The sequence below is a fragment of the Dunckerocampus dactyliophorus genome, chromosome 13 (genome assembly GCF_027744805.1).
Source record: "Dunckerocampus dactyliophorus isolate RoL2022-P2 chromosome 13, RoL_Ddac_1.1, whole genome shotgun sequence".
NCBI classification, from domain to species: Eukaryota; Metazoa; Chordata; class Actinopteri; order Syngnathiformes; family Syngnathidae; genus Dunckerocampus; species Dunckerocampus dactyliophorus.
The window spans coordinates 14,041,721-14,069,091 of record NC_072831.1 but is presented as its reverse complement, the minus strand read 5'-3'; the positions used below and the strand labels follow the sequence as shown (position 1 = coordinate 14,069,091).

General features: G+C 39.3%; 2 protein-coding genes across 4 annotated transcripts in view; both read right to left on the bottom strand.

Annotated features, from left to right (window-relative positions):
- The window catches only part of ccdc88c (coiled-coil domain containing 88C), a 56,566-nt gene extending 47,908 nt beyond the window's left edge, over nt 1-8,658 (bottom strand). For 2 of the 3 annotated variants that reach the window (XR_008573434.1, XM_054796640.1), the window contains exons 1-3: nt 8,133-8,658; nt 7,100-7,212; nt 3,115-3,223 (exon numbers count right to left, since the gene is read on the bottom strand). Coding sequence is in view for 2 of the 3 variants with exons in the window: in XM_054796640.1 (XP_054652615.1) it covers nt 3,115-3,223; nt 7,100-7,212; nt 8,133-8,192 (282 nt within the window). In the remaining variant the exon portion in view is untranslated. The remainder of the gene's footprint in view (nt 1-3,114; nt 3,224-7,099; nt 7,213-8,132) is intronic. The other variant, XM_054796641.1, reaches the window with a different exon arrangement.
- Nucleotides 8,659-15,666: 7,008 nt separating this feature from the next.
- pals1a (protein associated with LIN7 1, MAGUK p55 family member a) overlaps nt 15,667-27,371 on the bottom strand; it is a 31,580-nt gene continuing 19,875 nt past the window's right edge. Inside the window, exons 5-17 of the mRNA XM_054796677.1 lie at nt 24,463-24,570; nt 24,298-24,375; nt 24,070-24,210; nt 22,582-22,743; nt 21,324-21,401; nt 20,922-21,105; nt 19,275-19,346; nt 18,717-18,785; nt 18,460-18,624; nt 18,252-18,341; nt 16,577-16,689; nt 16,385-16,495; nt 15,667-16,311 (exon numbers count right to left, since the gene is read on the bottom strand). Coding sequence (XP_054652652.1) covers nt 16,135-16,311; nt 16,385-16,495; nt 16,577-16,689; nt 18,252-18,341; nt 18,460-18,624; nt 18,717-18,785; nt 19,275-19,346; nt 20,922-21,105; nt 21,324-21,401; nt 22,582-22,743; nt 24,070-24,210; nt 24,298-24,375; nt 24,463-24,570 — 1,548 coding nt within the window. The 3' untranslated portion in view covers nt 15,667-16,134. The remainder of the gene's footprint in view (nt 16,312-16,384; nt 16,496-16,576; nt 16,690-18,251; nt 18,342-18,459; nt 18,625-18,716; nt 18,786-19,274; nt 19,347-20,921; nt 21,106-21,323; nt 21,402-22,581; nt 22,744-24,069; nt 24,211-24,297; nt 24,376-24,462; nt 24,571-27,371) is intronic.

Here is a 27,371-nt window from a genome sequence, read left to right as displayed (position 1 = left end):
CCCACACTGGGGCTGTGGCATTCGCCTTAGAAACCATCGCTTTTGTTCCTTCATTCATATTTGCGTTTGCTCACTTTCAGTCTGCAGAACTCTCTGTGTGTGCACTCGCTAGCAGCCCCACCCACTGGGACAAAGTGACTGAAAGACTGACAGGAAGGTTCACTCACGCCGTTCATTCTGCTATTAAATCAATGTGCCCAGATGTCGAAACAGATGCACAGAGTGACCCCTCTTGTCATCCAGCCTGTTTGGTAGAGAGAGAGGAGGAAAACCGACACACATGCACATGTCAATATATCGAGGTCGGTCAAATTATCACGTGCGTTTTTATTTACCGTGCGATTAATTGATTTATTGATTACCGTGACAGGCCTAACTAATATATATGTACGTTACAATGAAACAGGTCAACACCATAGAAGGTTATATTTCCAAATACAACGTTAACAGTTTTTCCTGATCGTGCAAAGTTAATTGAGGCATTACAAATACTGTACAAAACATTGTAGACACATTTGAAACAAGCAAACACCTGTCTGCTAGTTTTGTGTGTGTGTGTGTGTGTGTGTGTGTGTGTGTGTGTACATAAAGTAGGCCAGAGGATAACGGTGTTCAAAACATCCCATAGAGTCAACCCTTTGTTTTGCAGTTTCCTCAGTCTCCAAAGTGGGTGACGTCAGACGGGAAGAGAACCGTGTATGAGAGTGAGAGGGATAATTCTCCTAGTCAAAAAAACCCCAAAAACTTTCCCATACAGTATCTGATGACACACTTGCTCTTTAAATTAAAGGTGTACCATAAAAAAATTCCAAAAACATAAAGAACATGAGAAAGTGACAGATACCTTCTTCCCTTTACACAGAAACACATTAAACAGAGCTTCAAGCTTCAGTGGGTGTTGGCTTACAAGGGGTGGTTGGATCAAGCTAAATATTGATAGTATCGACACCAAGGGTAGTATTGATGTTGGATCGACACTAGCGGGAGGAGATCATTATTTTTCAGTTCTCATGTTTATTTAAAAAATATCTTTTTTGTTGTGTTGTTCATATTGTTAAATTTTTGATATTATTACATTTATATATTGTTTACAAACTCGGGAAATAATTCCTTCGACACACAAAGCCAAACGAAATGAATGAGAACCAAAAGCCAACATTTTTGCTTTTATTAAGTTATTTGGCACTCCAGGGGGTCCTCTTGTTATGAAGGAGTTCTGTTCATACGCCGCGTTGTGAGTCGAAATTTAGTCGCAATTGCAATGATGGAAGCTTCTGACTTGCAAACCGTACTTGTAGACTGTACTTTAAATAGAACATGACAATGTCAACTTGACTAACAGCCAACCATTTGTAGGAAGGAGTACACATATACATGTGGAAGACCTTTACCATATATGTCAAGGCATGTCTGTTCAACTTGAGAGCTGTACTTTTTCTCAGATTTCAGTCTGCAGAGAGCATTCTATGTCTTGTGTTTCCTGGTACAGAGAAATTCATGATATCGATACTGATTGAAGAGTTTTGTGATTTCGGACTGTTTGTGAATATGACTTGCTGAGGCCGGACTGTACGTGCAGGAGCGTGCTGATAAATACGAAACACCGTAACAAGGAATCTCGTACACCACGGACCACATGTATGGACTTTATTTTGCTGAAACAATTGTACGTAATAAAAAAAGAACAATTGGATTATTTTGTCGTTTAGTCGGCTCATCTTAAAGGCATTCTAAGAATCATGTTTCAAAAATTTATACTTGTACTTTTACATGTGTAAGGCCGTGTGTGTGTGCAGTCGTAGATATTTGTTTGTGGTTAGAGATTAACCATCAGATTAACCCCATACTGCCCAGAATGACCCACTTCAACAGTGCGTACAGACTAGTATCAGAACCAGTGAACATGGTATACACATACTTATTTGTGTATACAAAGTCAAACACTAATAAGCATATCTGCTTGCTCTTGTTGATACAACACATCACACAGAAGACAAAGAAAAAAAGTGAATTAACTGCGAGATTCACACAAAAAAAGTTGATGCAACATTAATGCAGTCATCCCTTGCCACTTCGCCATTTGAATTTCGCGGCGTCCCTCTATCACGGTTTTCTAAAAATACTGTATATTAATAAATAAATCATGTTATTTTGTGGTTGAATACGGCCTATTATTCGTACACAAATATGCATATTGAAGCTAATTTTATGTATTTTGTGGCCTTAATTTTGCACTTCAAGCATATAAACGCTTGAAATGAACTAAATGAACTAAAAAACAAACATGACGCATTCAGACGCATTCAAAGACACTGTGAATGATATTTGTATTCTACACTGGTCACTTGGTGTCAGTAATGTTACTGTAATGTTCGATGAGGCACACAAATGCCAGTTTGTTCATGTTTAGAGGGCTCTAATAATGTAAAAACCATATTTAGAAGGCCATAAACAGGTTTTTTATGCTCTACAAATAGTCGTCATTTCAGAGGTATGTAAATGTGACGAAGTGGCTCCGTCATCAGCTGAATGCACACCTCTATTCCAGTTCGCATGTAAGAGTCTATCAACCCGGCGGCGCACTGAAGCTGACACTCTGCATTTCTGCTCATTTTACACCCATAACACACATTTCTGGTTCCAACAACAAAACATAAGCATTCAAACTTACTGCAGTATGACGTGCAGTATGCACATCACCAGGCATCCTCTCCAGGATCTCAATCTACTACGATCCAGTGTGTTACCAATTGTTTTCTTGGTGATTGTTGTCCCTGCTCCCTTGAGATTATTAACAAGCTCTTCTTGAATAATTATGGGCTGATTCCACACCTTTCTCAAAATCACCATTAGGCATGGAGCTCCAGTACAAGTGGCAATTGACTGTTCTCTCGTATTTCTTCCATTTTTTAATTATCGCACCAACAGTGGTTCCTTTCTCACAAAGCTTCTTGACAAAGGGACGGGGCTAATTTGTGTGCTTCAGGTGCTGCCTGACCTTTACCTAAATGGTTGCTGCTGCACCAAGTAAGCCAATAGCTAACGGCAGAAACACGGACACGGACACAATGACGCATGAATATTGGGGCGACGGTCCCTTGTGAGTGTGCATACCTGGTAGTACGTCCTGATGTGTCTTGTGAGAAGGGTCAAGTTGTGAAGGCGAAGTGACACATCATTGTTCACATTCTTGTTCAGCCTCTGATTATTTGGGCTGGGGTCGCTATGGGAACAAAAACACATCCCATTGGAGTTAGTTTACGCCCATTTAAGACAAGAACTACTATAAATAAGTCCTTTTGTGCGGAACAAGGATTTACGATAAGAGACGTCACCCTCTGCCAGTCTCATTTGCATTTGAACAGTGTGTGTGTGTGTGTTTGCACGTGTGTGTGTGTGCACATGTGAGCTTTGAAAATCTGCAACATTTCCTGACCTGAGGCCTGTACTACAAAGCAAGTTTAAGTTATCCATGATTTCTTCCTTGTTTTCCGGCTTAACCAAGTCAAATATTGAAGGTGTGGGATAAGCGGTCCCACGAAGCTGGATACCAACTTGATTAGTTAAGTCAGCAATTTCTAGTCTTGTCATGAGTGCGTTCACATAAAAGGGCAAAGTTAGCTGCAGATGACCAATCACAAACATGAACAATGTACCGACAGCAGAGCGGCTTACTTCATTCAGGAAGAACAAAACTATTATACAGTCACGGAAAAAAATATTAGACCACCCTTGCTTCTTCAGTTTCTTGTTCATTTTAATGCCTGATACAACTAAAGGTACCTTTGTTTGGACAAATATAACAATGATAACAATAACAAAAATAGCTCATGAGAGTTACATTTTTGGCAGTACAATGCTATAGCTATTCATGTAAGAACTTAAGTGATTTGGGTTATTATCAAGACAACCATAGAAGAAGTTGCGAGATATCAGCTCTTAAATTAAACTCTTATGAGCTATATTTGTTATCATCATTATATCTGTCCAAACGAATGTACCTTTAGTTGTACCAGACATTAAAATGGATCAATAAACTGAAACTGAAAGAAACAAGGGTGGTCTAATATTTTTTTCTATGACTGTATTAAGTATGAAGAATATAAAGATATTATACTTGCTAAAGGAAACAAATTTGCAGCTTCTAAATGCAAAAAGCAAAGATGGCAGAAAAACACAGACTATTTTTTTTTACTTCAAATACTGCTTTATCGTGATTGTTAAAACTTTCATCTTCAATTTGGTAACAAATTATTATGCGGATTTAAACCATAGCCATCGTCAGTGGACAAACGAAGGTGAAGCTCAAATTCAAGCCATTCAAACGGAAGAATGCCAACATCAAAAGATATGTAGGACGATTACTTACCTATTTATCAGTGCTCATGTGAAAATATATCAAAATGTAACCATGCAAAATACACATTTTGACCAAGAATTACTTTAAAATTACTTAACCAATTAACTATGTTCAATGTTAGTAAAAGATATGTTGGATGGCCACTGTAAAAAGTTTGGGAACCACTGATGTAGACTAAAATAATAGATTCACTGCGCTGTTTGAATGACCTTCCTTTAAGAAATGCTCACAGTACCTCCATCCTGGCCTCCTCCTGTTTAACCCACTTTCTTATACACCCCCCCTACAAGACCCAACCCCCCGCCCCAGACTAAATTTGTGGGATGGTGCTGGGGGTGCAGTCGGAGAGTCGAGAACAATAGTGTTATTATGACTAGAATAACGTATCTGAAGACAATGAAGACAAAAGTATGAGCATGTGTAATTGGGGGCACAGTGATATCTGGATGGTGCCACTGCCCAGTACAGAAATTCCATAAAAGTAGGCGTTTTTCATGACTTTTTCAAGGACAGCATTTGTCTCCTCAGGTTAAGTGCACAGAGAAGCCTTTGATATTCAGCACAACGTCTTGTGATATTCTGCATGGAATTTGTGTGAAAAAAGCAAAACAGGCCTTATTCTTCCCAACGGCAGTACCAAAAAGCACAACTGCTTTCCGGGAAGACCCATACTAACTCCGAACAGCCAAGTTCACGTTAAGGGGATAGTTTGGATTTTTTGACATGAAGTTTTATGACATCCTCATCAGCAGTGTAGTGTAGCAACAGTGACTTTTTCCCTACTTCGTCCCATGAGACAAGTTCTGGGGCCTCAACTGCACAGCTTGCGTATGCACAAAATGGGGCGGAAAAGTTGCGTACGCCGTTTAGAAAAACACAACTTCACGTGAGAATGTGCGCACCGCTACGGCACCTTTGTCGTTGGTGTACGCACCTTTTGGAGATATGGCAAAAAGGCGATGCCCATTTAAAGTGGTGAAGTGAAATCATATGTCAGAAATAAACATGCAATGGAAACCAATCAAGATTTATCCATCATTGCATGAAAATATCAAGCTATTTTTCACTTAAAAACTTTGTTGAAAGTGTTATTTGACATGACACTGATGGGACATCATTTGTCATCATTATCATAAACACCATTACGCACGAGCATATATTATCCAGACTAAAAAGATACATGAAAAACACAACGCAGCGCTTGAATATGTCATCATTTTATTCTATAGTTACAACATTATGTGTTCGATTAATATTAATTAGAACAAACGTCATGTTGTCAATTAAATAATTCTATGGATCACCTTTACAAGACACACAGCTGATGACATATGTCCTTAGTGCTCCGTTTCTCGCTTTTTTTGGGACAATTTATCACAAATATATCGAAATGTCGTCAAGTACAGTGTGTCATCAATAGCAACATTTATTTACCATGCATGGCCTTTATTTGTGTGGACAGTGTCAGGGCCGTGTGCGTAAACTTTCTTTTTCATTTTCCACAAATGATGGGCTTTTCTTTTGCTGTGCACCTTTCCATCACCTGTTTCAAAGTGTTTACATATATTGCCACAAAATAAAATGTCTAAAAACGGTGCAGACTTGTAAATATCAGGGCTGTAACAATAAGAATGTGTCTGAATCGTCCTATATATTCCATATCTTCCCTGTCATAGACATTGCTATTCGGCAATGTTTATGGCTTCTTGCCATTGGCTATAAAGTGGGAACCAAAGTGGCAAGGATGAAACAGCTTTGTGTGTAGTGCAGACTTCAGCGAGGACGATTATGTTCCTGCATGTCCTGGACAGTGGAAGAAACATGTGTTGAAGAGTTCTGCTGTTCCAGCACCCCAGGTAAGAACTAGCTACTAGCTAATTAGATGCTGCCTATTGCCACCTTGTTTAGAAGCTAATGGTATTACACTCGGAACAGGCTAACAGGCCTTTTCCACCGCAGGAACCTTATGAGGAATCCTGGTAGTTTGAAATATCCCACTGCATTTCCACCAAAATCTACCCAGGTAAAAAAGTTCCTGTCAGGGCTTAAAAAATGTCTTCCTAGACACTAGGTACTTTCTGCAAAGTTCCAGAACTATGGAGGGGCGGGCTGTGCTGACGAATGCTAATTGGTGGGACACACTTGTAGGGATTCTACTCAGTCGCCGTGTTTAAACCGGTGTGCCGCAACAAACTTTCATTCATTCATTCATTTTTACAAGTTTCATGTAGCTGTGCGAAGTTACGAGAAGTGGACATGTATCGTGAATCGTATCGTATCGTGAGGTACCCTGAGATTCCCAGCCCTACTCCCAATACTTGACGCTGCCCAGCCTCACCCAGACTCTACCTCCATTGGCCCCCACTGAAATCAAGTTTGAGACCCCTGCCTTATATGAACGTTGCTTTGTTGAGTGATACAGTATCTCACTGCATCTGTACAGCACATCTATATGCTGGACTCTGAATTAACTGTGTGAACCTCAGATCCCATCAAAGACGGTTTCTAAAAAAGGCAAAACTAACACTTTTAAGAGCATGAGCAACACATCTGGCAGTGACGCTCACAACCTGAAACAAGACAGTCAGGATGTGGTCGCACATAAACGCACGCAAGAGCACAAGATGCACTCATACAGACAGTGTTGTACCCTGTCCACACACACACACACACACACACACACGCACACATCTAGTCAACTGAATCACGTCAGCAAGACTCTCAAGCAGCATCACCTACATGTGTGTCATGATCTTGTGCAGGAAGACGCCATCCACCAGCTCGATGAACATGTTGACACGCTCCTCCGAGCCCACGTCATCACATGACCCCAGCGGGCCTAATGTCCGCACCTGAAAACACACAATGTAAGGCCAAAAACATGAGTGGACACAATAAATGTGACACATTCTACTTCTATTATGAACTGCACTGAGTAGGGTCAGGTATTCTTTACACATTATTCGATACCGCTGCCAAAACGGTAATGGTGCTTAAACGGTGGCTGAAAAGACATACAAATTTTGTCCAAAAAAACAATGCCTTTTTATTTTTAGAGAATATATATATATATAAAAAATCAACGTGCCCCCCCCCGCATCCTTTCATGTTTCTGTATGCGACAGTCGGTGGAAAAAGTTTCCCTGCAGCATACATATTGAAATGTACTGACGGAAGTTGAGCCTCTCGCCTGAAGTCAGCTGTGATAGGCTCCAGCAAAGCCCTGCTACCCTAGTGAGGATAGGCGGCATAGAACACGGATGGATGGATGATGGAAGTTGAAAGGAAGCCATGATTATATAGTCCACGTGACATACTCCAATACAGTAGGTAGCGGTATGCACCTTTGAAGTCACTGTTACAAGCCGCCATTAAACCAAAGAAGAACCTTTTTTGTCTTTGAAATTTTTGCTGTTAATAAATTAATAGCTTGGTTGTATTTCCGAAATTTGTCACACGCCAAAGAAAAAGCAAATTTTGCATTAAGACCTCAATGGTGCCTATTAATAGAAAAGGATGAAAATAAACCTGTACACTAAAATAAATACATACACTGGAATAGCAGATTAGTGAACATCTGTGAGTGTAACTTTTACTTTTAGGTGACAGTTAATTTACATGTTCAAATCTACATTAAACCAAAGCCACAGTAATTATAATAAAAACGATAAAATACATATATATTATTAAATTAGCTCCCATTCCAATTAGTCTGTTAAAGTTTGTTAATTTAAGATGGACACTTCTGCCCAGGAGAAAAACTTCCACTCACCCACAACACGAGTGGGGACTCCAAGAAGGCAACCAGGAGTTCAGAAAGAGTCACATCCATGGTGGTTCGGGCTGTGGATCAAGCAATCGATCAATCAATCGATGTGCTCCACAGGACAGAACAAAGCCCCCCTCGCGGAATAGACCTCCCCCGGATGAGCTTTCTCTCTAACACTCACTATTGTTTCACTTTGTCCCTCCACACATGGTTTAGTATTCCGAATTGTGTCCAAACGGTTAATAAAGTCTTCTGCAAAGTTCCAAAACACAGCACAATCATTTCCGGTGGCTACAGTTGAAAAATATCCATTTTATTCCACGGAAAAAAAACACTTGATCCCAACTTCGCATGACTTGAGTTGTCAGGGATACATCACATACATACAAACAAAAAACTACGAAAACGAAAAAGGAGCAACCGCGCCCCCCAAAATTATACGATAAAACATTACTTTACACGCACGTGTGGCGTTTTAATGGTCTTCTTAAACGTCCTACCGCAGTGGCAGCGGAGATACAATACACAAACTGACTAAAGAGCGGACAAGCGGAAGTTGATTGGCGGCACTTTCGACCAATCCGCTAAAGCAAAAAAAACCAGGCCCCGCCCTTTACTACAAAATAACCAATTATCATCCCGTAAATGCGACGTCTCTCTCTCGTCGGGCTGACGTCACCGCTAGCTGTGGTTTAAGCAGTATTGCAATACTGCCAACCATAGCCGATGCAGATACCGATGCTTTTTACTTGAAAAATTTCAAGCGATTTTTTATTTAAATTGGTTAATCATGATTATAATAAAAAAACACAAAATCAACAAAAATCAAAATCAACATAGCACTTGTAAAAACAAACAGCAAATTGAAATATATCTATCTCATCGCGCTAGTATGAATTAGAAACTGATACCGACACTGACCCTTGGTATCGACACGGTCGATATTTGAATTGATCCTTCCATCTCCTCGTCAACCCCAGGTAAATTAAGCAATGTAAAGATGAAAAAGCATGAGAACCATCAACCCAACAAACAAACTATGTACAGTAGTGTATATGCTTAATTACTGGCTTTAATTGTTTCGCTTCACCAGGGAATTATTTAAAATACACAGTTTTGCCATAAGTGGGGGGAGATGGGGCGTGCTTGTAGTTTCTTAAAGAACATCTCCACAACAACAAACAGTGTAGAACACGCGTCTAAATTTGAGGAAGATTAAATGTGTGCAGGGTATTAGTTGGACAGCACCTCCACCGCGTGGAGTCTTATTGTTACTACAAACCTTTGCATTGGAGCGTCAGTACACTTCATTACTATGCACAACACCGCGTACTTCGTTCCTGGGGGTGAATTGCTGCAATGGCTGTGGCTCTGTTCCAAATCGCGCACTTCCACACTTACACTTTTGAGTGCATTAGTGCGTTCACACTAAAGGGTGTGCACTCCATCAGTCCCCGGATGTTGCACTCAACAAGCCCGGAATGGTGAGTACACAGTGACGCAGTCTAACCACCCTCAATAAACAAGGGGAGCTGCTGGGGAGCTGGAAGCTCGTGTGTTGGTGTGTTGCCTGCCTGCATTTAGTGAGACGTGTAAGTTTGTAGGATTTTCATGGAATCGGGGAATTGAACAATAAAAACGGAATCCAAACACAGAATCTGGCGGACATGGACGTAATGTGAATGAAATGCTGTCATTGTGAGGGTAAGGAACATTTGTGCTGTTGGAGATGAAATTCTCCACAACGTACTAAAGGTCAAAGATCACTTTAGAAAATTAATTAAGCCAATTTCACCTCCCCCTTACGTGTTCATTAATCTCCAGTTATGAGAAGGGAAGAAGACTCACACCAGATTAAGTTCAGGAATTGTATTGAGAATGAATCAGACAGAATAGGTTAACAGTTCTGGAGCTTCGCACCCCGTCTCATGCACCGGTCCCCTGGTCGTCCACACCAGCTGAATGAGAGAGGGTCCCGAACTCTCCCCTCTTCCGCCTTTTTAGAATTGTTATCCTCAGACCGTTGACGCCAGTCTCTCCAAAGACAATTTTCTCCCGGATTCTTTGACGAAGTTGTGTGACGCCAGCAGGTGATAGTCGCTGAGTTGTTGACACTTATGTAGCATAAACACATACTTTCCCCCAGTCTATCTCAAGGCTTGCTGACTTGCTTGTGCCCTTATCTGGCTGCTGGTCCCGGCTGGCCTTCACTATGTGTGGGCACTCACTATTTGTTTAACGTTTGACACACTTAAACAGTTGTTCATCTACTCAGCTAATTGTTTAATAAATCGTTATTTCTATAAACTGCTTGTAATCACTCACTCAAGTATTAGATTAATTGATCAAAAATGTTTTATTTTAAGGCACTCAATTAATAATTAAATGGACAAACAGTTATTCTAAAATGTACTTGTATATGTTACTTAATAAAATCAGTCAGTAAATCAGTTTTTAGCTTACAGTGCTTACCTGCATGCTTGCCTTTTGGAGAGACATTATGAAACAAAATATTTTGAAAGACATTTTCAAACAAAGTACTCAGCATTTTCTGAAAAGTAGTAATTTATTTTAACAACACTCCACAGTCCAGCCATGCACACGCCAGGCTCGAACGAGCGACCACGTACAGTATATCCACCGATTGAGAGTGAAGTCGAGCAATGTTGCCAGAGAGGTAACAGCTGTCAACTCACTGTGCAACACAGTTCTGAAGGCGTCAAGTAGTGAGGTTTTACCCAACTGTTACACATGTACGCTGCACTTCTGTTTGTTGTATTCTGCTGTTGTAGGAGACTAAATTTAAAAGGATGAATAAAATGTTTGAAACTTTTTGCAGGCTGTGTTATGTTTTGCGGCTCTCGACTATTTTTCTTTAGTGCAGGCGAGAGAAAAATGGCTCTTTTGCTCATAAAGGTTGCTGACTACTTGACTAGCGTAAAATACTCAATTTCATCAATGTATTTGAATACCTTATATTTGTATTTGTTCATTTAGCCATTTTCATGCTTGAAAATGCGTAATTTAGGCAAAAATATGTAACATTTGCTTAAATATGTATATTTTTTTTACTAATAAAAGGCTATATTCAACCAAGAAACAGAATGATTTATTAATATATTTTTGAAAAACTGTGATAGCATGAAACCGCAAAATTTGAAGTGTGAAGTGGCGAGGGACAACAGTACTGTACTCCATTTGAAACGCAGCCTTTTGTCCTATAGAAGCCGCATAATTACTTGAAATGTGAGCTGCAACAATTAATGGATGACTCAATGCTTAACTGATTATCCAATTTAGCAACTGTTTTGGTATTCCATTTATCATTTTTTGATTACAAAATTTAAATATCCTGATTTCAGCCTCCCAAATGTGAATATTTTTTAATTTCCTTAGTCATCCATGATAACACAGCTATTATTTTTGTGTTTCAGGCAAAAGACAATGTCCATATACATCAGCTTTGACTTTGGAAAACAGTGATCAACATTTTTGTATCTTTTCTGATATGTTGCAGACCAAACCACTGCTTGCATGTTTCAGGTTGATTTTATCTAGAGGGCCTAAGCGATGATGCAATTAATCAAAACAACAAGCTTCAGATTAATCAACTAAGAAAATAATCATTAGTTGCAGCCCTACTTGAAACATGTTTTCTCCAGCCGGAACACAATGAGAAAGGGAGGGGGGGAAAGTACCAAGTACATTTTTTACCAATCATTTATTCAATTTATTGTGAAAAACAACAGAAAAAAGGCAATTTTTCCAAAAAGATGCAAGGTCAAATTCACAGACAGTGGTGTTGATTAACTTTACATTCAATAGTTAATTCCACTTTGCCCCACCCCCTCACCTCCTCCTGGACCAATAGTATGGGGGGTGAGGCAGGTGAAACCTGCAATGCCATTGGACTTCATATATCTATTTGAAATATTACAAATATATAAATGCTCTACTCAGTGATAACAATATCTACTTCATGTCATAATACTTCATTGTCCGTAAAGACAGACAGACACACACACACACACACACACACATTGTCGTCCACCCAGGTACAGACACTCAAAAATATATTATTCAATCAGCAACATGTGCCGATTCGGAATGCAACTAAATACTTGGTCTTCTTTACCCCCACACGCCTCAGGCATGACATGAAACAGTCAGACAGCAAAAAAAGATTAACAGTATCAAGTGCTGTGTCCTTACATGTTTATTGCAACAGGATGAATTTAAATAAACAGGTTAGTGTAGACGTTAAACCAGCTGAACTCAACAGTTGCAGTTGCAGCTTTCACACAGTGCTGTGTGTGTCTGTGTACACATAGCAACAAATCTTAAATGTCAGTGTTTATCGGTGACGGGCAGTCAGGGGAGACAGGCGAGGCACTGCCTCACCAGTCATGAAAAACCAAAAACACAAAACAAAAATGATAAAACATATTCATATTTGTCTACTGAACTGTATTCTAAATGTAGTTTCTGTATGAGTCCCATCGTTTTTAACACTTGCTGAATTTACACATTTCCTGATCAAGCGAGGCTGCAGGAAGCATGCCTGCGCTCACCGTCACACTGCACACCGAGTTTGATCATGGCACCTGCCAGTTTGTGGTTGTCAGCATGTCAACCAATAATATAATGTTGCAGGAACATTTAATATGCACCATTACTTTCTACAGTCCGTGTAATGTAATGCAAATTTGACATCATTATTCTTACTAATGGAAATGTCATACGGGAGGCACTTGTAGTACCGCTGCATCCTGAAGGGGTCAAGCGTGTCTGAGCTGGAACAGCTCAGCTTTGACAGCAGCAGGACTAGCCATCAGAAAGCCAAATGCATTCAATAAATTTTCATGCTCTGGAGAAGATGGAAGATGGAGATTTATATACCCAAGCTCACCAGGAGGTGATCAGACTTTTACAACAAAGTATCAGAACTTGTTGTGGAGAAGGAAATGCTGCATGTACTTCATATACGAATAAAAAGGTAAGAACACAAATGGTTTCCAGTGAATTAAAACAAATACTTGGGACTAAATTATTTGAAAACAAGTTGAAGCCTTTTTTTGTTGTTGTTTTAAAACAGGTGATTTATTCTCCTCCTTTTTTGTTACCCTCTTAATGAGCAACCTGTATTAACATTAGAAAGACTTCCAAGAGTCAGTGCCTCACCAGCCATGAATGTCAATGACTTTCACATTTACTACTAAAAACAAGCCTTATCAGAGTGCTCAGGACCAAAGGTAGTTCTTCATTATTTAAACAAAATAAAGTCCAATTGAAATAAAATCTAAAATTTGTCATGTTTATATCTTTATGCTTCATGAGATTTTGCACTTTGTTTGGTGGTTTCTCAAACACACCATAGTGGCCGTGACACGCAAAAGTGAAACTTATATTTTACTTCTATACCGCAAGTCCGAATGGGGGTGGGCCACTGGGGGGATGTTAATCGCGGTTAATCGGTTCCAGACCAGACCGTGATAAGTGAATTTCTGTGACGTAGGATTCTTTCTTTATAAATAGAATATTTTTGTAATTAGAGGACAGAAAACCTGTTTATAACCTTCTAAACACGGTTTGCAACGTTATTAGAGCCGTCTGACATTAATTAATACCCCCAACAGTCACCTTTATGCGCGTATTAGACACCCAATATAGTAGACATTCATTCATTCATTTTCTATGTCGCTTAATCCTCATTAGGGTCGCAGGCGTATGCTGGAGCCTATCCATGCTGACTTTGGGCGAGAGGCGAGGTACACCCAGGACTGGTTGCCAGCCAATGGGCACATACAGACAACCCTTCACATTCACATTCACACCTATGGACAATTTTGAGTTGCTAGTTAACATAACGTGCTTATTTTTGGAATGTAGAAGGAGGCCGAAGTACCTGGAAAAAACCCACACGCACGGGGAGAAACTCCACACAGAGATGTCCAACGGAGATTGTAACACAGATCTTCCCGATCTCTTGACTGTGTGGCCAACATGCTAACCACTAGGCCACCATGCGGCCCTATAGTATAGCATCATAATAGAAAATAAGACATCTTAGACATAAGACATAACAGACTCACACGTTAGCATTGACAGAGTACTTCCTGCCGTGGCTGTTGTCTCGTCAATGTAACGTTACTGACACCCAGTGATCAGTGTAGAATACTACCCTAATGCCACCGTTTGTGGCTAAGGAGAGACCCATGTTGCCGATGCACTTCAATTGCTTTAAACAAGCGGAGAACAAATATGTGGTGAACATTCAAACAGGAGCTGCTGTCAGCCACAACTCACGCCAGTCACTCTCCACATTGCTAACACTTCGCTAAACACAGTCAACTCTAGCTAGTAGACGTCACACCCCTAAAGGCGTACAAAACATTCACAAACAGGCATATTACACTACATATCACATCTTCTGAATTTGTATTTCCATTCATTTAGCCACTTTTTATGCTTGAAAATGCTTAATTTAGGCCAAGAATGTAAAATTTGAATACATATTTTTTGATGAATAATAGACCGCAGTCTAAAACAAAAAAGCAAAAATGAATTAATGTTAGGGCTGGCAAACGCGTTAATAACACGTTAACGGAAACTTCCTTTAACTACACAATTTTTTTTGACACGCGATGAACGTGCACACATCCTGTTTGACCCTCGGCCCACACCGTAGTTTGAGGAAACGCAGCGGTCGATGCGGTGCCACTAGCGGGAACAAGCATTGAGCAGAAATAGACAAAGAAAAGGGTATTGTGAATGCTAAGTTGAACTTCAAAGCCCTGGCAGATGGCCCTTGCAACAACACCGAAGTTATTTGTATCCACTGTCGCTGTGACTGCAAGACAGAGGTGAGAAGGTGGAGGACTGTCAGTATTTTTTTTATTTATCATTGTCATTGTCATTTGTCATTTATACAGTGGTACCTTGGCATACGAGTGTCCCAACTAAGGAGTGTTTTTTAGATGCAAGCTGTCTCTCGGCTGATTTTTTGCTTTGAACTGCGAGCTAAAATTTGGGTTACGAGCTGCTAGTTACCGACAGGCATAGACGAGGACATCTATTTGGTGGCTTGTGTCAATGTGACCATGGCTGAAGACGAGAATGGTTATAAATAGCATTAGCAGCGCACTAGCTGCTAATGCTATGCTTCACCGGGAAAGATTTTCAACGCATCAGTAAAACATACGTACATTATGGTGATCTTATTTATTGTGTAAAACTATGACAGGAACAACATCAAATTAAAAGCACTAAATGAATACAGACCCACCATCCACCAGTATGAGCCTGGAGTTTGTTTTTCAGAGAGGGGCACCGCACAAATATGCACAATGAGCACTCAATAAGGTCATCAAATCTTACCGTTATGCATTCCCACATAGTATCAGCATTTGGGACCAAATATGAGGTGAACGAAAAAGGGGAAAAACATCTGTGATTGTGATTGAGTTAATGAACCAAGGTAAATTAATCACGATTAAATATTTTAATCAACTGACAGCCCTAATTGATTGATTTCTTAAAAAAAAAACTGCTATAGAGTGAAGCTGCAAAATTTGAACCGCAAAGCAGCGGGGGATGACTGTATACTGTATGGCAAAACGTAGTGTACTGTCAGTACCCGGATGTTGCACTCAAAAAAGCCAAAATAGTGAGTTGCTAGTCTTGGCTATGCAGAGGAAGGGGAGGGACTAACATGAAATAAAGGCGACTGAACATTGAAAGCGGCAGAAAGTAGTAAAGAAAAAAATAGTATTAATTAATAAGAAGTGGGTAAATATTGCAATTGTCATCTTCGGTAAGTGTGCAATGACAGTAATCAATTTGGGACAGCACTACTGTGTCAACATTCAGGAACCAAGTACTCAGTGTGCACAGCATACATGTTTAAGTGTATTGACAAAAGTATTTGATTTGACCAAGCCGAAGTACGGACTGTGTATACCCACTATGAACACTGTGCGTTTGTGTGTGAGTGTGTGTGTGTGTATCAGCGCAGCCAGGAGCAGGGCACCCACTGAGGTTCTGTGTCCAGCTTGTTGATGAGTCTTTGCAGTTCAGCGTAAGCTTTGTCCTGGTCGGTGTTGACGATGATGGCATCAAACAGGTGACCCCAGCTCTGCTCCATCTCCCGTGCTTTCTCAATGATGTCTCGAAGCTCCTCTGGCTGTCCGGAATGCACAAATTATGAGCAAACCGGCCTTAAAACAACATTTTCAAAAAACGGGTTCAAGCGGCACCTTGGGATTCTTGTTGTCTTTAGCTAACAGGGCTCTGAGTCTTTCCTGGGATGGTGGGGCTATGAAAATGATGTAAGGTTTCAAATCTGAAGTCCTCAGCACCTTTAAGGCCTGTACACACACAGAAACACACTTTCATTTATACTTCGCCACTCTAGCGACAAAGGAGAAGGCAGTTCTGTAAACACCAACCTGAGTGTGCAGACAGAGCACACATATTTTTCCAGTGTTGATGACCTGTCTCACTGAGTCAGTGTTGGTCCCGTAAAGATTCTTCTCAAACTCACCGGACTCAATCAGCTTCCCTAAGAAAAGTATTCAAGGTAAATTATAAGTATCACACAGGAGGAAGTCTTTTATGAGCTGTTGCTTTTTTTGTTCATTTTGTTTTTAGACTGAAAACCACTCTGAGACACGGACAAACATACTCCTCAGAATTATCCATACAACTTGTGTGCAATAAAACCTTTAGTTGGAATGCTTAATGATTTACCTCATACACCTGTTTTTTTAAATGTAAAAGTTCCTGTTCTTACAGTTTGACAAGCTGTCCTTCATTTGAACTTTGTGACTGACAGTTATTCCTTCAGATTTTGTTCTTTCTAAGCAAGCACAACATGTAATGTTAAAAATAGTAGTCGTTTTTTCATTGGATTACTTAAAACCAGAGTTTGCTGTGAGCTGCATGGATTCTCTCACAGAAGACACATGTCACCAACACTTTAAATGGGCCCTAAACAGCTTTGTACTTGACTTTAACTGATGAAGTCCCTGAGTGATGTAGAGGAAACATTTTGGAGTGGCTGTCATGTCACTATCCCAGGGTATGGCATTTCCAAAATAGCAGTGTGTCCAAAGCTTATTTTTTGTCATTAATCTCATTTTAAAGTAAAAAATGTACGCAAACAAATTTGCCTTGGTTTGCGTGCACTGTCTCGATTGTCGTACAATATGCTGCGTGTCTTGTCGTGTTATTAATACACTGTATGAGTTCAACTGTGTTCGGAACATAAAAATAAAAAATAACATAACTAGGGATGAAACGATTCCTTGAGTCATTCAAGTACATAAAATACAAAAAAATATTAAAGGAATCTTCTCTGCCTTAAGGAATTGTCACGTGTGATTACGTCACCAACGCGCTTACGTTATCCATGCAGAGGAAGAAGATGATGTTTGGTTGAAGAAGTGGAAAGATGGAAGGGGCGAGGGGAAAAAAGCAACGACAAAAGAAAAAACAAAATTTAGAAAAAGACAGAAAATGTCAAAGGTCTGGGAGCATTTCAGGCTACAAAGCAAGTTGAACGCCATGATCTGTATCCATTGTAGCGCGGCACTTACACAACAACACATCTTTGATGTTGCAGCATCTCCAAAGACACCCAGAATGGAGCAAAAGAACCGAGACAAGGTAAAATTAACACAGCACAAATCAATGAGATTAACATTCAGACTAGGTTTCAGACTAGGTATAACTATGCCACTGTAGCAAAAATGGTAATAAGCCACCCAATAAATGTCACCATTTAAATTACTTTGAAATAATAATTATTTCCTTGTATTTAAAGTACAGTTGTGGTACTAAGCACAAAAAAAATAACTAAGCTGATTGGTAAAAAAGGAACTGTCTTTGGAGATGTGACTGCATACAAAAGGTTGTTCAGCTTTTTGAAGAGGACCATGGTTTGAGTGATTGGCAAAGTTTGTTTATGAACTGAGACAATGTTGAGAGATGTTACAAGACAACTAAATAAATGTCCTGTTGGTTGCACGAGAGTAAAGGTGAGTTCAAATGCATTCCAATGCACCATAAATATCTGAATAGATATTTTATGCTGATTGAAAAATACATGACATGAAATATTACCAGCAGCCAGCTCCGCCTCAAACGTTTGACGAGAAACAAAATGATAATCTCGACCACTCAGCTCGCCATCTCGTCTGCTCCGCGTTGTGTCTGCAACACACAATCAACATGTAAGTCGCCATGCATAACTATGTGAAAGCACACAAACTCTGTGTGTGTGTGTGTGTGTGTGTGTGTGTGTGTATGTGTGTCTGTGTTTAAGCCTTACGTGGTACAGCTCCAGCAAAGCGTTCTGGCTGGTTATTTAGCAGTCTCTGCCTAAGCTCTGCCTGCCCACAGCTTGTTGGTCCAATCAGTGCAATTGGCCGCTTCCTATTGGCCGGCTGGTGGTACAGGGCCATCTCCTCATAGGTCAGAATCTCTTCATCAATATCTGGATCAATGGGTGGATAGAAAATATAGTCCATACAGTTTGAAGTACTTCATGCATTACATACTGAGAAAGTACTTTCATCTATGTTGTACCATCATTTTTGTTGTTGTAAAGCAACTTCTTTCTCTTCTTTTTGTTCTTTTTCGCACACCACAACTTTCCTGAAAACAAAAGGACATATTAAAACACGGTGGAGACAGAATGAAAATGTTGCTGAACATTTTGAATTTTGCGTGATGTGCCGACTTTGCATTTAACTTGGTAAAACATGCTTGAACCCACAAGAACCTATGATGGGACCAAAGATGAGAACCTATGATACACGTGTCACCAACACTTTAAATGTCCTAAAATGGGGCCTATACAGCTATGTGCTTGCTTGCATTTAACTGATTAAATCCCTAAAGGGACGTATAGGAAACATTTTGTGAGAGTCACGTGACTACCACAGGATATAGCTTCCCCAAAATGGCAGTGTGCCTGGTATGACAGCTAATTTCCAAATGCTTATCTTTTTCCATTAAAATGTCTTTGTAAAGCCACTAAACAACTCAAATACTTTATTGGGTGTCAAATATTACAACTGCACTGTTCTTGCTATGGAAAGCCTGACACTACGTAGTTGACATTTACAGTGAAGATAAACATACCTGGCTTCTCAGGTTCCTTGTCTTCTTCTATCGTCTGTTTCATGGCTTCTCTCTGCTGCTGGAAATTCTTACCTTTGGGGAAAAAGAAAAAAATGAAGCACTTAAATGAGGCCCAAGTGGTGTACTGTACATACTGAAAAGCATTCTTAAAAAAGTGCATTAATAATAAAAACATGTTCATACAAATTTAAATAAATAATATAAATTGTATATACATTTTCTATATTAGTATTTAATAGGGGCGTCACATCTCACAAGAATAAAACCTGATGAGATTTCTTATTCAGAAAAACAGTCTCGCAATAAAAAAATTTATTAATTAATCACACGATAAATGAAAATTAACTCGATCATTTTGAGAAAATGGATGGATGGATGGATTTTGCCAGCCTTGAAATATTTCCGTGTGCATGCATGTCTGTTTTGCTCTTCTATCGCCTCTAAACAGGCAGGGAGAAGGTTCACTGTGTTTGTTTTCAGCCCCTGGGCACGTCTGCTGCTTGAACAAAGGCTTGAATGAAGTGAGCCCTCTTGTCAATCATACAGTCTCTTTGTGTCTGAGAGGGGAGGCGGGGCCGCTAGCAATCAGCAGCATATTGTGTTGTCTCGTGAGGAACGTTGCAAGGTAACATAGAGGTGAAGTTATCAACATAGACGAGCCAGTATGCCAAAATTGTCTGAAAGTGGTGGCAACAAAAAGGTTTTTAACACAGGGACATGTGGGTTTCGATTTTTTTCTCCCTTAATAATAAAGGTTCATTTAAAAAGAGCATTTTGTGTTCAGTTGTGCTGTCATTGACTAATATTTAAATTTGTTTGATGATTGGAAACATTAAAAGGGATAGTTCGGATTTTGTGAAGTTGTATGACATCCCCATCAGCAGTGTAGTTCCTCAACACCAACTCACGCCCCACTTGGTGTCATAGGTCCAGTTCTGGTCGGATTTCGGTGATGAAGAACACCCATCGCCACAGCGCTCCGTTGCGGAACTAGATGCAAGCGTCTACGTCACGTACACAAGAATGGAGAGGTGAAAGTGCACAGGGATACGGCGGGAGACAAATATAACGCAGAGTGATTTGTGATGTCTGATTTTTTCGAGTAGGCATTTTCGTGATGCAAAGGTATTACTCTTATGAACGCATATTATTTTGAGAAGCCAAACTCCTTGCTTGTGAAATCCCCGCGACTACCTTCAACTATGTTCTTCATCGCCAAAATCCGACCAGAACTGGACTTAGGAGACCAAGTAGGGGTTGAGTCGGTGTTGGTGGACTACACTGCTGATGGGTATGTCATACAAGTTCATGTAAAAAAATCCGAACTATCCCTTTAAAGTGTGACAAACATGCGCAAAAATAAATACATAAATCTATGAAAAAAATAAATAGATCGTTTAGTTTCTACAATATAGTATCATTTATCTAATGGTTTGGGGGACACTAATAAACATTTCAAAATGCACCTGCACTGTTTTGTGACTGTGTTCAATTAAAAAGTCTGCTTGTCCGGTCATATAGTTTTTCATTACACTTTTCTTAAGAGTAATGTTAAAACCTTGTCTTGTCTCGTTCTTTTGCAATCTCCTTTATCGTCTTGTCTCGTGAGCTGGGTGTCTTGTGACACCCCTAGTATATAAGTATTACCTGGCACCAATCCAGCTAGAGGCTGGTTATCCTCATCTCCATCCCTGTAAGCCTGCCACCAATTCGGGTCTGACTGGCTAATGATGTGAAGAATATCTCCTTTCTGGAAGGACAAGCCCAGCTCTCTGCATGGCACGTAGGGGTCATCTGATGGGTCATAATCAAAATGGGCTTTTACGTGAACCTAAAGGAATCAAAGAGAGAGGGAAAGGGATACACAATATTATTACAACTCGGTAGCGCATCAGGGCAAGTACGATATTCACAATTTAGGAGATTTTAATCTAATTTCTAAAATTGCTTGCTTTAGCAGATAGCGGTTTTGTTTACGACATATTCAATTACTATAGCAATCGTAAATAGTATCATTATCAGCATAAGACCAATAGCTTCAGCACTTACCACAGTCTCTTTGACGAGTGGGGGTTTGCTCTGAGTGCTCGGAATGAGGACAAAGGTCAGAAGGCCATGCATGTCCGCCTGACACAAAATTAAAATCACAATTTATTTTGCCAATTACATTTGCACAGATTAGTAGTTTTGCGCTGTGGAGTGTCGGCAAAATAAAATTACCTGTCTCGGTCATGCCATCAATACAAAAATTCCAAATCACGACAATGTACAATGTTAGTTTTGTGTAACATTTTGGCTATGTTCACACTGCAGGGTATGACAATTTGGATTTTTCTTTAAGTTCAATTTTTTATGTGGTCGTTTACATTACCAAAAAAATGCGACTTTGTGAATGCAAAGCGTCCAGAAATTGATGTGCATGCACAAAAGCACGATATCACTCGCATTTCCGTGTGTTTACGGAAGTAAAGATTGCTGCAGCGTGTGCTGTAGTGATGTGTGATACCACTGATGTACCACTTGGTAAAATTCAGGCTGGTATCGGCAATACCGATCTGGTACTATATGCAAATACACCTGTGTTTGGTAAATTCTAAATAACAGCGTACAGTATTCCAAATTATAGCATAAAGAATCATGACATCATAGCAATTTATTGATTTATTTTAAACCCTGAAGTAAAAAAACAAACAAAAACAAAGGACAACGTCATATCACTGAAGTATCAAAAGTATCAATATTTTGATTTCAGAATCGACTTTAGAGCATGAAGAGCTGGTATCAATATTTCACTATCGATTCGCACATTACTAGCGAGCTCTACTTAACGGGAGTCAATATTTTCTCAACCAAATAATTCCGTGGAGGAGCTAAAGAAGAAAGAGGGCAAGAATTTTAGCTATGGCAGTCCGTAGACAACTTGCTGTGACATCTGTTGCAAGAAGCGTATTGGTGAATGTTGGAGGCAGGAGTGGTGAGACATTGATGAGCGCTGCTTCACTAACACCTTTTTAAAATATTTTTTTGGCTGAGAAGAACTTTTGCCTACATCAGCCTTTATCCAAGTCTTGCACGATAAACCACGCCTTTTGATGATGGTTACCTGTATGTCAGATATATTTATTTCAGTCGCATTTGAAAAAAATCTGAATTGTGCTATTCACACTGACATGAAAAAAAAAAATCAGATAAATGTCACAAATATGAGCAAAAAAAAATCGTAACTGACTTGCAGTGTGAACATTGCCTTAGAAACAGTACGTTTCAGTATTCTAATAGGTAGAAATTTCAATGTCTAAATTCTTACAAGAATATCAAAGACTTGGTTGACATCTTTCCCTCTTATCTCAACGCCATTTATTTCCAATATTTCATCGCCTTCTGCTAAAAGTCCACTGCGTTCGGCTGCTCCACCTCGAACAATTCGACTGATAATCACACTCTCCATTTCATTACGGACCGTTGCCCCCTGTAGAACACAAAGATACAACAACAGTGAATGATGCACAAAACTGTCAAAGTGTCAGGGATTAGTCACAATAAGTGACACAGCCCTTTATTGTCAGTGGCTGACATCATGCAACCAATCTCAACCCATCTTGGTCAGAATACAGTGTTCCCTTATCTATCGCGGGGGATAAGTTCCCAAAATTGCCCACAATAAGTGTAATCCACAAAGTAGCCAACTATTTTTGTACAATTAATATCTACATTTTAAGGCTGTAAAAGCCCTCACCATACACTCTATACACTTTTCTCAGACAGGCATTAACATTTTATCACATTTCTCTCTTGTTTAAACACTCAAAGTTCAAATTTCTTTAGAATTTTAATGATCAATTTACGAGATTGGGCATACGCATATTTCATTCCTCTGATTGTGGTTTGTCCTGGCACCTGGCTGTAGTGTTTTTGTATCCTTGTTAAAACACATTCCTCCTCGTCATCCTGCATGAGCCGAAGATTCATTTACAATATTCAATGCGCCCTACAGCCTTCATTCAGCATGTATGCTGCTCGTGATCATACAACAGGAAACAGGTAGTCCTGCACGAAGGAGATTGATTGACAATAGTCTACAGCCAATCAGAACGCCGAACACAATGGGCGGGTTCTCCCATAGCCTTCAACTCTTCATCTTCAAACTCACACATGAGTATACAACACCCTCTACTGGTAGCAGTAGTAAATACAACAACAGAAACATGCAACAGAGCACCAATAGCTCATTCTAATACACCACAAGGACGCAGAACACAATGCACGTTCACACGCTGTTAAAAAAACGTGCAAAATTGCACTTAAAAAAAATCTGCGAAAGAGCGAATCCGCAAAAGGTGAACCGTGATGTAGCAAGGGAACACTGTATACTAAAAGTCAGTCACAAAAATACATCAACCAATCGCTGTATAAAAGCACCCAAATATGTAGTTTGGTAAAATCAAAGAAAATGAATAACTTACAGTCAGTAGCATGAAATCGATATTGTATTCCTAAAAGAAAGCTTAAAATTCCTTACGGCCGTTATGCCAGCTTGAGGTCTTTTCAACGTTAATGTTTAAGCATGTTTAGATCTTATAGCTACAGAATACAACTGATGAGATATGTTAATCAGATAAATGGGGTAGATTGTACATTCATTGACACAACAAACAATAAACAGCTCCATTTCACTCAATCCAGCAAATCGCAACCGCAATAATGTTCACTCTTTTTGTCATGTCAACCAAGAATAAACAGCATCTCCATGAAGACAAAAATGAATGGTAGAGCGGACTGATATCCCCTGACTCACCAGTGGTATGTCTCGGGCCTTCTCTATGTGGACAATCTTTACAGTCTCTCCGCCCCACTGTGTCAATGTCTCTGTTTGGCTAGTCAGTGGTTCTGGTTCCATTTCTCTCTCTGCTATACTGTCATGTGCCAGAAGCAAAGACTGCAGCGCAGACAAACAGAAAGACATAGATATCGTAGCCACAAATTAAACACAGAGGAAGGTGTGTCAATGGATGTAAGTCTTTACCTGGATGTGTGTGTCCGACAGCAGACTGGAGAGTTCCAGTCCTTCTTTGTTCTGACTTGTTTGGCTGAGATTTCTGACCTGAAAAAACAACATCTAATAACATCAGAAGAAACCCTACATAAAGATTATAAAAGTGTGACAATGTTTTCCATCAAATTGTATTACCTCCTGTGCCAGTTGTAGTGCCTGGTGTGTGTGGGGGTATGGAGGGGAGGGTCGGTGCATGCTGCTAGCCACCGCATTATGTATCTTAAGTGCAGACTGGAAATCAGACTAGAGACAAGCGAGGGCACAAACATTTAGCGACAGAAACATGGAGGTGGTTTCTGTTCCATTAAAACCTAAGTGAACTTCAAAATACAGTATATGCACCAACCTAAATATTGGTCGATACTAGAGTGATGGGATTGATATTTTTCAGTTGTCTTTTATGTTTATTTTCTAAAATATGTTCCTTTTTTCCATTGTGTTGTTCATATTATTACAGTGTTGATATTGTTATAGTTACATATTATACAAACTAAATGTCACCTCAGGGAATATATTTTGGACATAGGAGAACTTTGGGGGCAAAAACCCAAAGGACTTGAATGAGAGCCAAGAGTAGTTTTTGCTTTTGTTTAGTTATTTTGCACTATTAACTTTATTTCTATCAAACAATTGTAGAGAATAACAAGGGAATAAATGTATCATTTCATATTGTTAAATTGTGTGACATATATACAGTATATATGTGTGTGTGTGTGTGTGTGTGTGTGTGTGTGTTTGCCTCAAGTCTTTGTCCTGTGTTATATAGTGAGTATAATGATGATCAAAAATTAAAGGCAAAATCACAAAATCTTTCAATAATTTTAAGTATCAGTAGCGGTATTGGCAATACTGGCCAATACTTGATATCAGATTGATAAACATTTACAGCATCGCACACCCCTAACTTGCACACAACAATTTCAACTTTCCCTAAAAATCTACTTTAATAATTTGAAGTTCACTTGGAAAATATAGAGCAACTAGGCTATTAGCACAAAACAGACTGCACATTTGAACAGACTGCACATGACTGGAGGAGAAATACTGGTAGAAATAAAATACAGAATAAGCATTGTCTAATAAAAAATGTAAAATTTTGGAATTGATGCAGCCTTTAAGATTATAAGTTATAATGGCAACTGTAGTTGAACTCAAAGTTGCTAAAAAATAAACAGTCCTCTGCAGTTAGACGTGTATGATTTGAAGGGTCATAAAAGCAGATATGAAGGTTAATGTTTCTTTATTACCAAAGTCTTTTAGACTCTGAATTTATCTAACAGAATTTTCGATTTTGTGAACTGAATTTTTTTTTTAACATCAAATTATGCAGAAAATGTCAATGAATAAAAGTTCATCAGCAAAATGTGTGTTTAAAATTCTGTGTTTACATTAAATAGGATGTTTTAAAATTCAATTTATAAAAAAATCAGTGTAAAATAAGAAAAATTCAGTGCAAATCATTTAGAACAAAACTCACACATACACTTCCAGGTTTTGTAAGACCCGTGTCACATGACTAAGCACTTTATACCCGATTGGCTAGCTCTGAGACACAGTTAATTGATTCAGCCTTAATGTTCCGTAAAAAAAAAAAAACTCTCAGTATTTTTAATATACTGAATTTCAGAAGACATGTACAGTATTTACCAATTTTTATTCAATGACGCTTTTTGCATAAAATTATGGAAAAAAAGTCAAAAAGAAACAAATTAACCTTCATCAATAAACACTAACGTCCATAAAGTGTCCACAAACAAAAGGTCTGACAAGACCAGCTTGGAGGTAAAAGAAGAACTACTGCAGGATGTTTGGGATAGTAAAGAGGGGGAGGAGGATGACAAACCAGGCTCTCCAGCTACACAACTACCTAATATACTCACTGACCTCAAATTCAAACTGCTTGTAGACTGGACATCAAAATGAAGAGAATTGCATGTGCTTGTTAACTGGCTAATTGTGGCGTGGACTTGACCGTATGTTAACCTTTTCAATATTCTTTGCACTCAAAATCACTTAATGACTTCTTTGAAATGTTCTTTATGTTGAAATGAGTAAAGGTTAGCTTCATACACTGAGGAAATATTTAATACTGGAACAAGAGCAGTGTTGTTTATCCACTCTGGACTTGAGTTGAACCCGACCTCCTAAAGCAAAACTTTAATGGCTGGGTCCATTTAATTTTAGAGGTAATCAAATCTGCTAATCTAACTTTATTACTAGGAATGGTCCAATTTACTAATCACTAACTGGATCAGATATCGGGGGTGGAAAAAACCCTTGAATCCGATGCAAAAGCCCAAACTATCACATAAATACACAATTTAACATTGCGTAACATGCCATGAACAGGGACGCTTTTACTGTTTTAGTCTTAAGTCACATACTTAAAATTACATCAAAATGTAACGATCTATCATGATCGTTACGACTGCAATTGACTGTTCCATGTTACTGCGCATGTGCAGATTGATTCAGGAAGATGGTGGCAAAAACAAAGTTGTTGACGCGGTGTGGAGGAAGATGAAGCAGAGTTACCCTTACCCGAGCAAAGCAGAGACGGCAGGAGCAAAGTACAGTTTTTATCAACACGACCATCAGTGTCAACATTTTTCATAGTCCCAAGTACAAACGTAGACACAGAGCCAGACGCTCTTGACAGTAGCACGGCTGTCGGTGCCTGCGACTGCTGCTTTTTAAAGGGGTATTAAAAGTATAAAAGGGGTAAACTACATTAAATGTTGCTTCATGTTCTTATCAATTATAGTAAAAGCGTTGCAATAATTCACTTGTTAGGTTATAATAATCGCCCAACAGAATTTTAAGGACTTCATCTTGCTCAGGAAATAGGATATTTTTTTTCATAAATTCCTAAATATTAGTGTTTATCATCTACTAACAAGTACTAAGAAGAAAGCTGAGCTGTGACAGCTGTCATTCAGCTGTCATTCAATCCACTGCTGTGAACTGAATCTTCTGCTGTGTCTGGTGACCACTCAAAAATACTATTAGAGCTATGCACGTTTAAATAAAGTTTAAATAAAAAG